Raw genomic sequence first — 13,337 nt, 5'->3', positions numbered from 1 at the left:
CCTTGGGCAAACGGAAACAGAGCTTTTGTAATTTTTGGCTCTGACACCCTGGGGGCGGGAGGGGTTGGGCCACGTAGGGGAAATAGAGGTAAATCCATTAAATCGCTACTAATCATAGAGTTCTGCATGGATTGTAACCAAATTTGGTCAGAACCATCCTTGGGCAAAGGGGAACAGGGCTTTTGTAAATTTTGGCTCTGACACCGGGGCGGGAGGGGTTGGGCCACGTAGGGGAAATAGAGGTAATCCATTAAATCGCTAAAAGAGTTCGCATATTAACCAATTGTCAAAATTTGTAAAAATTTTGGCTCAAACCCCCTCAACCCCCCCCCCCCCAGGGGCAGGAGGGGCGGAACCCAATAGGAGAAACAGAGGTAAATCCTTAAAATCGCTACTAGTTATAGGGATCTACATAGATTGTAACCAAATTTAGCCAGAAACATCCTTGGGGGAAGGGGAATAGAGGTTGTATAAATTTTGGCTATGACCCCCTGGGGACAGGAGGGACGAGGCCTGATCGGGGAAATAAAGGTAAATATTTAGATTCCTTTGGAAAATAAATAATGAACCTGTATTCAGGACATAACTTAGCATTACAAACCAGGCGAGCGTTACAGGCCCTTTGGGCCTCTTGTTGGTGTTAATTAGACAAAATCTACATGATTAAACACCAATTATTATTCAAATGATGAGTATCACTTATGTTCTGTCGGCGGTGGAGCATCTTAAAGAAATCTTGATTGGAAAAAAATGACTGTCGTGTGTTCGTCATAAACATGTTTTACTGTAGTGTATAGTGATAGTTATAGTTATAATTGCCCCCAAAATTGAGCCTTGAAACAACACATAGTCCAAAACATCCCTGCCAAGTTTCATTGAAGTCTATCAAGTAGTTTTGATTTTGCAATTGATTTTATCTTGATTTGAAAATTGGTGTCAATTAGGCTAAATAATCTTTTTAAACAACTGGGTCCCCTGAATATGCCATCATACTGTTGATGGGGAGTGGGAGTTGATAGTTTTACCAGAGGGCAATACACCGGGATTCATTCCATTCCACTTTACAAAGAATATAACCAACTGCCTACTCTCAAAAATATCCAACATAAATGTGAGCATTGTGTCTTTCGTGGCCACTGATTGAAAAAGACTGAAGTACTCAATTCTTTACCTTCTTGTCAAATTTTGAGAATGGCAGGTTTTGTAACAAATACGTTATGAACATTTGACAATTCGGGTGCTAATCATCTTTTTGACAATCGTGTTAGAGTCTGTATCCAACACTCGTGAAGAATAGACCAGCTATATATATGTTATAACAGTACACACAGAATATGTTATGAAATTGACCTTTTAATTGTACAAATTCACTCAATTTACAGTGCATTTATGTTCACAATCGTACATTATAATTTAAAAATTATATATATACAATTTTTTTCTTCTTTTAACATAATACAATGTACAACACAACAAAGAAAGAAAACTTACTCAGGAGACAGTTTTTCAATTTTGAATACCAAGATACTGCAACAACACATCTGAAAACGTATGAATTTGTTATAAACTCATTCATTTGATAATAAAAGTAGGCCAATCTTTAAACTGAATGTTTAGCGTAGATCTCCACACTTAAACCAATGTAGGGAATAAATTTTAATTTTCATTTACCCTGTAACCTTAAACACGAGGCAAAATGATTTATTAGAACAAACATTTAATAGTCTTTCACTCCTTGGTGTTCTGAATACATGGACCAGAAATTTCCAAACAATTACAAGAATGAAAGTCGGTGATTCCCTACTAGTCCTATGGGCTGCGACTATCAGAAATTGTTATATAGATGTTATATCTCTGATCATAGAAATAAGGTGTACAGATTACTTTTCAAAGATTTTTCTTTAAAAGGCATACTTAAATGGGGATTTGGTTTTCTTTCTGTATCGACAGTCTTTCAAATTAACAGAAAAAATACCTCATGAAATATATATGATTTACACAAAACAGACATATAACCTTTTCTATCCTGAGTTCACTTGCAGATCAAACAGCCTTGTCCCAAAAACTCACAATGCCTCTATACTGACAGCACATTGATTGAAGCACTTTGCAATGTGAGAGGGACAATATATTACTTGAGAGTTTAGTGCGTTGCTGATTCATGGAATTCAAAAGTTAATAAAGAGTGTCTTCCTTTGTAGATATCACAGTTTTAAAGCAAAGTTGCTTGAATCAGTAATCACTATCGGGATGACATTTTCCCTGTATGACACACATTAGTATGACATTACAGCTGTATGACACACAGCTATTGTATGACAGAACCACTGTATGACACACAGTTTCTGTATGACATACCATCAATGTGTGACATTTTTCTGTAGGACCAGACTGTTGGTATAGAGCTAAGTACGTGGTCATCCTTCACTGCAGTAGAATGTTAGGGTCAGTCACTTGAAGGTTGAGAGTTGTAGTTCTTGCCTGTATTTTGGCTCCGAGACGATTGTACCTTTTGTTCATAAAATACTCTATTTCTTGTTCTCTTTTCTCTCTGTATAAATAAAAGCATTTGTTGTAACAATGATATACACAATTCATTCTAATAAAATCAACTGGATATACAAAGGATTCCGCTTATTTGCATAGGGTATTTTCCAGAAAAAAATATTTGAATATCCAGAGTATTCGAATAGGCGGAGATGACATTTTGCACATACACATTTTAAAAACTATTTCAAGCTTTGTAGTAATTGCTGGCTACTTTATCACATTATCTGAAGAGCAATCAGAGTTAGTTGTCTTTCAGCACAACATTTAGAAATTAGGGAAAAAGTCCATAAAATCAAGACACGAAAAAAATAAAAATCTTGGGGACAACTGTCAGAACGAGGATGGACTAGTATGCTATCCCCTGATGTTAAACACAAATTAACGAAGGAATAATTGAGTTTACCTTGGGACTGGACCCGTGCTGGACACAGGAATGTTGGTAGACGGTAACTTGTTTCCATACGGGAAGGAGTCCCTGAGATCACAGGAAATGAAACATTTCAATTTAACAATAGATGAATGATTAACAATCAATTTAATAGATAAAGTCTAGATTGAAGTTATCAAAAGCAAATATAGCACAGAAACTTTCTCTACTCAGATATTTACTCAGTATAAGTTAAAAGTACATAAATTATGTGCAAAGTTGAGAATATAAATTTCAAAATAATGAAAATGTACATCCAAATTATGAGGAAAATTGGATCCCCTCACAAAAAGGATACAAACACTTTTAGAATTGCAAACATTGGTAGAAGGTTATCCTGGAAGGATCTTTTAGAGTCTATCACTTAATTTTGCTATGATATCAACTGTTATGACTGCTTACGCTGAAATCTTTTCATCTGATGGTCCATTAGGGTCGAGCACTGGAAACTGGGCATTGACCATGTCTGGAGTGAGCACTACAGTTGTGGGTGGTGTCAAATCCTCGTCTGCTTCCTCACTGGAAACAAAATTGTTAAATGAATAAACATGAGGTTGTTTGTTGTGATTGTTACCTAAGAGACAGGTAGCCATGGTATATGTCTAACGGAGTGCAGAATTTTATGTAGGTAAATTTATCACTGCCTCCACAAGGGATTGAGAGGCATATTGTGGCTAATATTGACCGGGGTTACATATGTGATGAGTTTTCCCTAAAGGCTACTATATCTTCAAAACTTGTGTAATAATTCATACTCTGAAGTTGAAAAGGGTGTGTGAAAACTATGTTGATATCGAAATGTTCATTCCCTAGCTTGTGTATTATAACAGCTTCTGTTGGGAAGCAAATGCATGACACCCCTTGTAAATGATATTGCTTACTCATTTGAGCCAAATTCAAAATACCACAGTTACGTTAGGCCTGAAGTTTGAACCACACATCACATATTGTCACCAGAGGTTAGAGAGGAGAATTACATTCGACAATGCTGCCATGACCATGAAAAGTTAGAATATTTTAATAGCTCACTTACTTATTTTCTTTCAAAGTGTTTGGATTTCATATACTCACTCTTCGATGTTTTTCTTGTCATCCTCAGGTAATGAGTCTAGAAGGCCTGGTACTGTTTCTGGTAACATTTCCCCTCCAAATGGATCATCCCTAAAATATTCGACAGCGGCATGATAAAAGAAGGTCTTTTTCAAGATGAAAATCTGTAATAAGTTTGCTTTTTTGTCAGTTTATTTTTCATGAGATCTCCCAAAAGTAAAACAGAACATACAACTTGAATTACAAAGAGAAACCAAAGTGTCACAAGGAGCCTGTGTGAGTTGAATTGTCATTACATCCTCTGATTCAATTGACCACTATGTAATGATTGAGTACATACCACCTAGGGACCCAGACATTGGACAGTGTTGGCGTGTTGGTCAGAGACGTAAGTCCCTGAGACGGAAACTTTCTCCATGCCATGATTCCACGAATCACATCCTAAAACATGAAAATAAAAAATAAAATTGTCTTTTTTTAAACCCTTAGTAAATTATTGCTTTTCAAAAAGCCATTAATTGCTATGTTATTTCAATAACTGATGTTCAAAAATATACAAATATAATTAAAGTCACAAATAATAGACCTGCATAAAATAGTTTATTAAGGTAGCCAAGGGTCATTTTTTACCATTTGAATAACTTAATGGAATCGAATTGGCTGACATTTGATTTTTAAAGAGACAATTCACTCAGGGTAATTCTTTTACAGAACCAAGAAGCAAAATATAGCATAAATGTATTGTTCTACATTTCTTATGAAACATATAACCTAAAACATTGACCAATTCCACGACATTGTTAAGTATTTTAATTAATATTGGTAAAATATCAAATTGTTGATCAATACGATTAAGCAGGTACAATATGGACGCTGTACCCATACCCGAGCCAAAGTTACGCACGTTAAACAAATGAACTGCATAACCACTGAGAAGATGATAAAATGATTTTTTAGGCAAGACAATTCACCTAATAAGGTAAACACACTACTGTCAGAGCGATCTGAGCAGTTTTAGACAAAAGTTGCATTACTCTACGAGCAAGGGACAGGGTTCGGCATACAAGAAGTTCGACCACAGTGTGTAATGGCGGACAGCGAGTGAGTTTTACACACATGTCACCACTATGGGCTTTTCAGGCATATCGCAGTAAAACTGACTGATCTAATTTCCATTAGAACTGGGTTTTTTTTCGATATGTATAAATTTCAATGTTCTCTTAGACTGAATTGTCCCTTTAAGATGAATCAAAAAATATTCTTTGACCTTTTTAAGTGAGGCAAAACAAAAAAAATTCTCCCACATGGATCCCATTGGTAACCTTACCTCCCGGTCTAAGTACTTCCTTTGTGTGGCAGCATGTGGATTTGAGGCATGATCTGCCCGGAAATATCGCGGCAATGGACACAGATGGAAGTCTGCATCAACCTCAGCATACGGCATAGGAGACTGGAAAACTTGTAGTCCAGGGGACGGATTCTTCATAGCAAATAAAACAGGGATATTCTTATTTTCTTTAGAATAAATTGTTGATGTATTACAGGTAACATGCAGATTAAAATTGCAAATAATTTTGTATCCAATTACCAGTCTTAAGGAATTTGAATTATCTAATCATCATTAACTGATAACTGTAGAGCATATGACCCAACAGTCATAACTCGGTATTCCATCATGATACATTAGAGAGTATCATTGATGGTATGATAGTACAAATACTATGAAATAATGACTTATTTTCTAAACTTGCTTTAAATAGATAAGACACAGTCACAATGTACTTACAAATATATGTAATGATGGATATTCCACAGGCTGGAATAGGGACGCTGGAGCGATGAGAGGGGCTGGCTTAATCCTGACTTCCTCCAGAGTTTCTGGTACAGCTATCTCATCTGATGTGTCCAGGGTCATACTACTCCTCACTTGTGATACTGCTCCACTAGGGACGGGGGCCTCGGGTACACTGATGACCTCCTCCTGGTAAACGTAAAAACCGTCTTTATAATACAGAGTATATAAAACAGTGATGCAGTATATCTCATTGCTGGGACTTTATAGGCAAGCTAATCTGGGACACTTCATTATCCATCCTCAATATCCCAGGGGTTACTAAATATCACTATAGCAATATTCACCTATGGACTATGTTATAGCAAAACTGAAGGCTCTGTGTGTTACAACAGGTAAAACAGGCAGTTTGGCCCTTTGTTATATGTACATCAAAAGACAACTTTACCTCTGCCCCAGTCCTCAGAGGGCGAGCTAACTTGGGAGCCACATATCCTCCGGAGGAAGAGTGGACATCGTGAGGTTTGTAACCTTGGATCTTATACTGTTGTGGTACCTAGAAAAAGATACAAAATTACAAATTGTTCAAACAACTGATTTACTGATCCTGGTAGCCATATTTGATTAACAATTAACCATATGAACTTTAATTGTTATATAAATAACAAACCTTAAAATGAAAATCATATGTAAGCTATTTAAATGTATAGCACAAATTTCATGATTAAATTCATACTGATCAAAAAAACCTTTCAACTTACCTTTAACTGGAAAAATGGTACCTTCCTTTTCACCACCACATTTGTTGGTGTGAATGGTACGATTCCTAAAGCATCAGGAGCCTGTGTCAATACAAAAATAACAATAGAATTTTAAGACAAGGTATACACAATGCAGATATCTGTATTTATAAATAAGATTTAGGTTTTTTGCAAGAGCCACCTGGGGCCTGACTCAATATGAATATAAGAGTTTATGATATAGTTGACTCACCATGTCGTCCTTGACATTGGGGGTGGAGTAAGAGACAAACTGATGCCGTTTGACCTTAGAATAGTGAAGCGGTAAGTTTGCAGGGATCATTTCCTTTTGTTCCTCGTCTTCAACCTTGTCTTTGTGCTCCTCTGTACAGTGTAACAGAAGTAATGTAAACTTGGAATGACATCAGAAAATATATCTCGCCACGATAGTATGTGATCAAATCTGGTGTTTGAGACATTGTAATTAATCTGTTCTACCCAGTTTGTTGCATTTCTATATTATATGTTTTATCTACAAGGGATTCATAAATAGAAGAGTTTTAAACTTGAATCTTTAAAAGCTATGCCCTCATGAAAAATTGTCTCTACAAGTTCAAAACAGATTACCAGTGTTGCATTAGAACACGGATTTTATTTACTTCTCTTTCTAATAATGTTTACTTTGAGTTCTAATAATGTTCACTTTGAGTTCTAATGAAGTCTTTTACAGGTCAAAACTGCTGTATGGTGGTATAATCTAATTCATAATCATTTTCATTCTATAAAGATGCTATTGTCTTTAGTGACTTCAATGTAAGTTTTGAGTTCTGAATGTGTATTTATAAAGATATCTGAGATTTCCTTCTATTTACGTACGAGACACTATTCCTGCACTGAATTTCTCCTTTCGCCAATCCTCCACCATCTTCCGTAATGAGTTCAGTTTGTGGTTGACTCTGGCATGCAGGATGACCCTGCGACCAGCCTGGGCAAAGCGATCGAGTGCAGCATGACGGACCGCCCATTGATCGTTGGTATAAGTATCAAATTTAGCAGTATCTGGTGCCAACTGTAAAACAAAGGAAATCTGTTAACTTTTTCTTCCAGTTATAAGTCCACTTAAAGATTTAATGCTGTAGTGCTTTAAATGCTGAACTACTGTTCAAATGGATATAAACATCAAGGATAAATTGAATGGAACAGTAGACTTACAGTTGTTGATTCTCGGAATGTACGTTTAAATGTTGTTGCAGATTCCTGTCGATTGAATTCATCTGCTGGAATTGGATCGCCTCGACGCTCATACTGGAAACAAACAAGTTTTTGTCAAAACCCTGAGCAAAATCTGGGCAGCTTATGGAATTTCCATCGATTTAGGTAGAGCAATTGAAAGAAATGAAATATTAACAGTGTCCATGAGGTAAATGCCTTCTGTCATCCTGAGATAGCTATTTGACATTTCTGTGAACTTTATGAAGTCATCTGTTTGAATAATAGTGTCTAATCACATATATATAGTGCAACCACATCAGCAAAGACAGGTTCATTTTTCAGCTAATAAAGACACTTCATAATTGGATATAGAAACTGAAAAGAAACCTAATGAATTTACACCTTAGTAATCTAATTATATACATAATCAAGCTTATTGAATTTTTTCACCATGATCTACATACTTTGTACTGATCCCATGCATCATTGCGAGCAACCAGGATCTTCTCTCGGTCAGCATTAGTAATCTGATCGTCTCCAAGTTTCACCTGCCATCTTAGTTGGTTCTGCCGTTCCTCGTAAACATTCTGTCGTACACTGTGTTCAAACACGGCTTCCTGGTCACAGTAATATATGTATTATCATACTTTGGTGTAAAGTTCCTGAATACCTTAATAACAGCGTCAACACCAACGATGGTTTTGAAGTTCAAGACCTTTCAGATATATATACAGATATCTGAATCCTTTATTGTTTTCATATAAAAAAAAACACATTCTTAAGAAAAATCTCAATGTCTTTTTCAATTTTGATTTCATAATTAAAAAACTTTTTTTGAAAGGTAAACAAAAATTACATTTGAGAGAATCTGTGCATACTTTGTTAAAGTTCTGAAGAAATGTTTACTTACTTTCATTTGTCGTGTAGCAGCTTTTGGCTTGTCTTTACTTTTGGTTATCACAGCTTTAAATAATAAAGAAAAAGATAAATCACTATAAAAATATTGTCGTATAAAAGAAAAGAAAACATTCTAACACTAGAAAATTATCATACATATTTTTTTTTTCTCTTTTTCAATTAAATTTGTCTCAAATACCCCATAACCTCAAAAGTGTTACCATGATGTTGTCAAGTCAATGAGGTCTCAAGCAGCTATTGTCTGACTTACTTTCTCTGAGATCCTTGGCTCGTAATTTGCCTGGTTCTTGGTTTAAAACCTGTGCGACAGCGTATGGTGTGTCTAGTTGTGGGGGAAACTTTACACCTCCATACTCTATATCCTGTCAGCATAAATATTATTTTACATACATATATGTGACATTGGAAGACATATTTGTATAGTTGCATCATTTGTTGAATTCTACAGCACTGACTAAAGCCATTACATTTAGTTTGTATTTTGTGCTTTAGACTGAAAAGTCAAAAAATTTATAATATTTTCTATCATTGTGATTGATAAATTTATCAATGTCATGTTTCCTATTAATGAGCTGGCAAAATTATGTAACAACCAGTATAAAATAGATGGCATTATAATTGTCAATAAATAGGGACGTACCTGTTGGACTTCAGCTTTCTTTGGTTTGCCTTTCTGTTTTTTCTTACGTGACCTTCCAAGAGGAGTTAAGGATCGCGGGTCAAGTATCTCCTCACCTTCAAATTGCTGCTCTGATATCTCCCTTCAAATATCAAGATACAATTTCAAAAATCTTCAAAACAAAACATAATTACACAGAAATCTTTCTCTGCAAAAAATATCAGCAATCTGATAATGTCTTGAAATATTTCCTCATAAAGACAGCTGACATTCTCAAAGAGACAAAAATCAAGCACTTAACTGAAAGGTACACTTGCCAATCAAGACTTCAGAAATAGTCAAGGCTTTTTTCAAACTAGAAATGTCCAAACAATATTAACAGATACCATATTTATATAAAATACTAATGTGCTACAATGGGATAGAATGGGACAAAATTAGAGACATATGTAACACTTTATGTTCCTTACCCTATTTCACAAAGGAGAAAAAAAGGAACTTATATGCAATGTCCGATTTTCTGATCACATTTGAAAATAACGTACTTTAACATTCCAGGTAAGGAGGTTCCACAGAAATTACAGATGATTGGTTTGGAGTTAAACTGGGATATCACTAACTGTATCTTCATCATAGCTGTAAGGAATTCTAGTGGAGCGAATGTCACCGACACTTCAGTCTCTCCATGGGCCGGTATTACACCTGAGGAAAACAAACCTTATTCTTAATAAAATACTGAAAAAGTTTATTACACCTGTAAATACACAAAAGTATTCTAAATTAATAAGAAGACCAAACCTAAGCAAGAAAGAAGCTTGGCCTCAAGAAGTTTATCATGTATAATTTGCATAATATAAAGTTATCGCCCCTTGTAGATAGGTATAGTTATTTGCCTTTGAGATCATCTTTTACCCATTGAAACAACCATTAGAACATTACTTACTGATGACAATACAATCGATACCTACCTACAAGGGGAGATAATTGTATATATTTGGCTAAACTTATATAACTACTTGCCTGTCATGGGTTGGACTGAGAATGATGGATGTGGCTGGATGTATGTCAAATTGAATTCAAAGTCGATTGGTGCTTCACATCTTAGAGGAAACACTTTGGTCATCCTGTAACATCATGTATAGAAAATTTAACATAATGTTTATAAAATACATAATAATAGCAACTTGAAACATTACAGCTTGTCAGGTTAAAAAATTTGGTAGCATACATAGACTTTTATATCATATGATATCGTTCACTCTTTGCATCTCATTCATATGTAAGTGTGTCTATTGCATTGTTTCAAGGCTATTATAGATAATACTTAAGTCAAGGGGATGGAGGTATGGGAAACACATGCTATAAGATATAGCAGAATTACCTTGCCTGTTTCCAATATGTTATAGGTACTAGAATAAAGTGGAGATTCTGTGAAAGGGAAGAGGGTGAAACTGGACTTTAAATGACTGGAGATGAAAGCGGAAGTTTGTTGTGAGTGGGATAATAAAATTACAGGACAAATTTGGGGGGGGGGGGGGCATAGTTGGGAGTAGGAGACACAGTTGTAGGGTTTACCTGAGTTCTACATATACCATATCTAGGTTTTGAGGGTTTGGGGTTTGGGGCTCGGGAAGAATAGCAGACAAAAGTTGGTAATTTGGCTAAGAAATTAGAATACTTGCAGGAACTTGGGAGGTTAAAGTTGAAGGTTTTAGGTGGGAGGGGCCTGGAGATGTATAATTAGGATGGTTATAGATGTACTTACTTGTGTCCCACAGGTACAGGAGGAAAACTGAACTGTTGTGGAAAGTCATCTGTACTCATCACAGGGTAGGCATGTACAGGGATAACCAGGTTCTCCTCACCCTACAAATATAACACCAGCTCTAGTTACAAGTGGCAGTTCATTCTGAAATATGTAGTACCATATAGGGTGATAGGGGGGTGCAGTGACTTAATTCAGAGCATCAAGTCTTTGAGTTAGAACCAATAAAATCCATCAAAGTTTTGTAATTGTTTAACATAGAAATTACACCAACATTCCAAAATTCTGCACCCGCTAATTTTTTTTTTTAAATGAATGACCCTCTAAATGTATAAATGAAATAAGACGGAAATTACGAAATGTTTTAGCTTCAAATTGTACATACGGGACAGTTGATCCTGATGCAGTCATAATAGTAACGCCATTCGTCTGGAGTGAACTCTATTGTACATTCTATCGTAAGGCCAGGGACTAATCTTTCCTGTAACACACAAAAACAAACGGTGCCATAAGTCAATATGTAATGAATATCATAAAGTGGAGTAATAAACTTTAGTATTGATGGTAGTTTTTGGTATGTTTTATAAAAGAATGAAACAAAACATGGCATTACAGCTATCAAAAATGAACATTATCACTTAAAATAAGTAATACATGGAACTGTTTTTTTTTTTATAACAGATATTGATTATTCAATTCTGGTATACATTTACTATGTTCAGCTCAGTTGATTTTAAGGACTTCAAAGTATGGTAATATCACTAAACATAACCACCAAAAATAAAAGGCCTACAGTAAGCCTTCTTTTCAAAGAATATTATAATTTTATGCATACAGCACAGAGTGCATAATTAGCTAAACCTTTAAACTAAAACTTACTGTTTTCTTATACTTCAGGTAAAAGTATTTAGTTTGAGGAGGAATAATATGCATTCTGATGACTTCTGTGGAGGCGTTGACAATACTGAGTTTTTGTACATGTTTCTTGTGCAGCGTGTATCCCCCAAAGTGCACCACAGCCGGTTTTGCCTGTACCATGGCATTTTGGGAAACAGTGGAGTAGATCTCTGCAAGATCGATATCAATGATAGGATTAAACCTAGGGTAAAGACAAGCTACACGAGATATTTGCATGTACTCACATAGGATAAGTGACCATTCACCCTCTTTGGGGGTCAATTGGTGGTAGCACATCCTGTAATTGTTCATAGGTCTCAGGTTTGAGCTCCAGTGTGACAGTAAATTTTCTCTTCTGTTACAAAAATGGCACTCAATAAAATACACACAGGGGTATCACTGGGACCCTACCAATAGTCGTGAAGGAACAGTAGTCATTATTTAGGAAAAAATAATTGTTTGCATCTCAAGACATTATTTCACATAAACAAAACAACACCATCATGAAGTATTCGTCAACAGCTTCAGATTTTGAGAAATCTGGACCCACAGTAGGATATGCACACAATAATAACTACTGTTTCATCACGACTGGTTTGGTTCCAGTAAGGGTCTTGTGTCTTCAAGGGCTAAGATTTTGAGAAAAAGGGGAAGAGTGTAGCGGAACTGGACTGGGTTGGACAAAGACGACCAGATAGCTCGATAAGTAGAGTATCTGAATGTTTTAAAGGTCCAGAGTTTGAGCCCCAAAGTGACTGCTGGCGAGTCTGTCGAGTCTTAAAGTGAAGATTGAAAAAGGAAGAAATTAGTTTACTGGTTCTGGCCAGTTGACCATTGGCGACAAGGTAGTCCAGACTCCTAGTTCTAAAAGAAAATCTATCTCCTAGACCTATAGAGAGTCCTAGTGTTTGGAGGTCTCAGATTCGAACACTTTTTCTCAAAATAAAATGGTCTAGCCCAGCATCCCAATCTACATGACACGTGTGTAACGATTTCTTACTACATTTTAAATGTGTTCATAATTTTTCATTGGTTATATTTGTACACAATGATTTAATTTAACGATTAAAATCTTTAATGTTTCATCGGGAAAACTCTCATACTTGTTTCCAGCAGGTGATTGGGAACCGTTTGTTGCTTCTTCGGCTCGACGAGTTCCATGGTGTCAATCAGCAAGCCTTTCTCTCCTGAGAGACCCACAGGGTCCGTAAAGGCCCTGCTCATTGCAGTGACAGCTGGCATTTTGTTTTGTTTTCAATACAACATTGTATAATGGTAAAATAATCCTGTTTAGTCTACATGATTTTTCCTTGAATTAGACGGTACTCTCCGCCATGTTGTTTACGACCGTATCACTACCCGTGGAG

The 13,337-nt window shown here is 35.9% G+C and overlaps 1 protein-coding gene across 1 annotated transcript; it reads right to left on the bottom strand.

Annotated features, from left to right (window-relative positions):
* Window positions 1-1,333: 1,333 nt before the first annotated feature.
* LOC138314963 (cilia- and flagella-associated protein 221-like) lies at window positions 1,334-13,337 on the bottom strand. The gene is made up of 22 exons (XM_069255627.1): window positions 13,074-13,337; window positions 11,953-12,140; window positions 11,459-11,554; window positions 11,074-11,174; window positions 10,329-10,432; window positions 9,854-10,010; window positions 9,330-9,450; window positions 8,940-9,051; window positions 8,682-8,734; window positions 8,236-8,388; window positions 7,772-7,864; window positions 7,436-7,628; window positions 6,813-6,943; window positions 6,581-6,661; window positions 6,268-6,375; window positions 5,814-6,008; window positions 5,355-5,507; window positions 4,368-4,468; window positions 4,049-4,138; window positions 3,380-3,496; window positions 2,954-3,025; window positions 1,334-2,551 (listed from the first exon to the last, which is right to left on the bottom strand). The coding sequence occupies exons 1-22, from the start codon at window positions 13,210-13,212 to the stop codon at window positions 2,425-2,427; spliced, it is 2,685 nt and encodes an 894-aa protein (XP_069111728.1). The 5' UTR covers window positions 13,213-13,337; the 3' UTR covers window positions 1,334-2,424.

Source organism: Argopecten irradians, chromosome 2 (assembly GCF_041381155.1).
Source record: "Argopecten irradians isolate NY chromosome 2, Ai_NY, whole genome shotgun sequence".
Classification (NCBI taxonomy): Eukaryota; Metazoa; Mollusca; class Bivalvia; order Pectinida; family Pectinidae; genus Argopecten; species Argopecten irradians.
Note: the sequence above shows the minus strand (reverse complement) of the source record. Positions and strands in the feature narration are given on the sequence as shown.

What these genes read in the sequence shown, in the direction of transcription:
- LOC138314963 (XM_069255627.1), bottom strand. Translation starts at nt 13,212, where the DNA reads ATGCCAGCTGTCACTGCAATGAGCAGGGCCTTTACGGACCCTGTGGGT. An exon ending in ACCTGAAGTATAAGAAAACA is followed by an intron (nt 11,555 to 11,952) that starts GTAAGTTTTAGT and finishes TGTGTGTTACAG; the next exon opens with GAAAGATTAGTCCCTGGCCT. An exon ending in CTCAGTCCAACCCATGACAG is followed by an intron (nt 10,011 to 10,328) that starts GCAAGTAGTTAT and finishes TGTTTTCCTCAG; the next exon opens with GTGTAATACCGGCCCATGGA.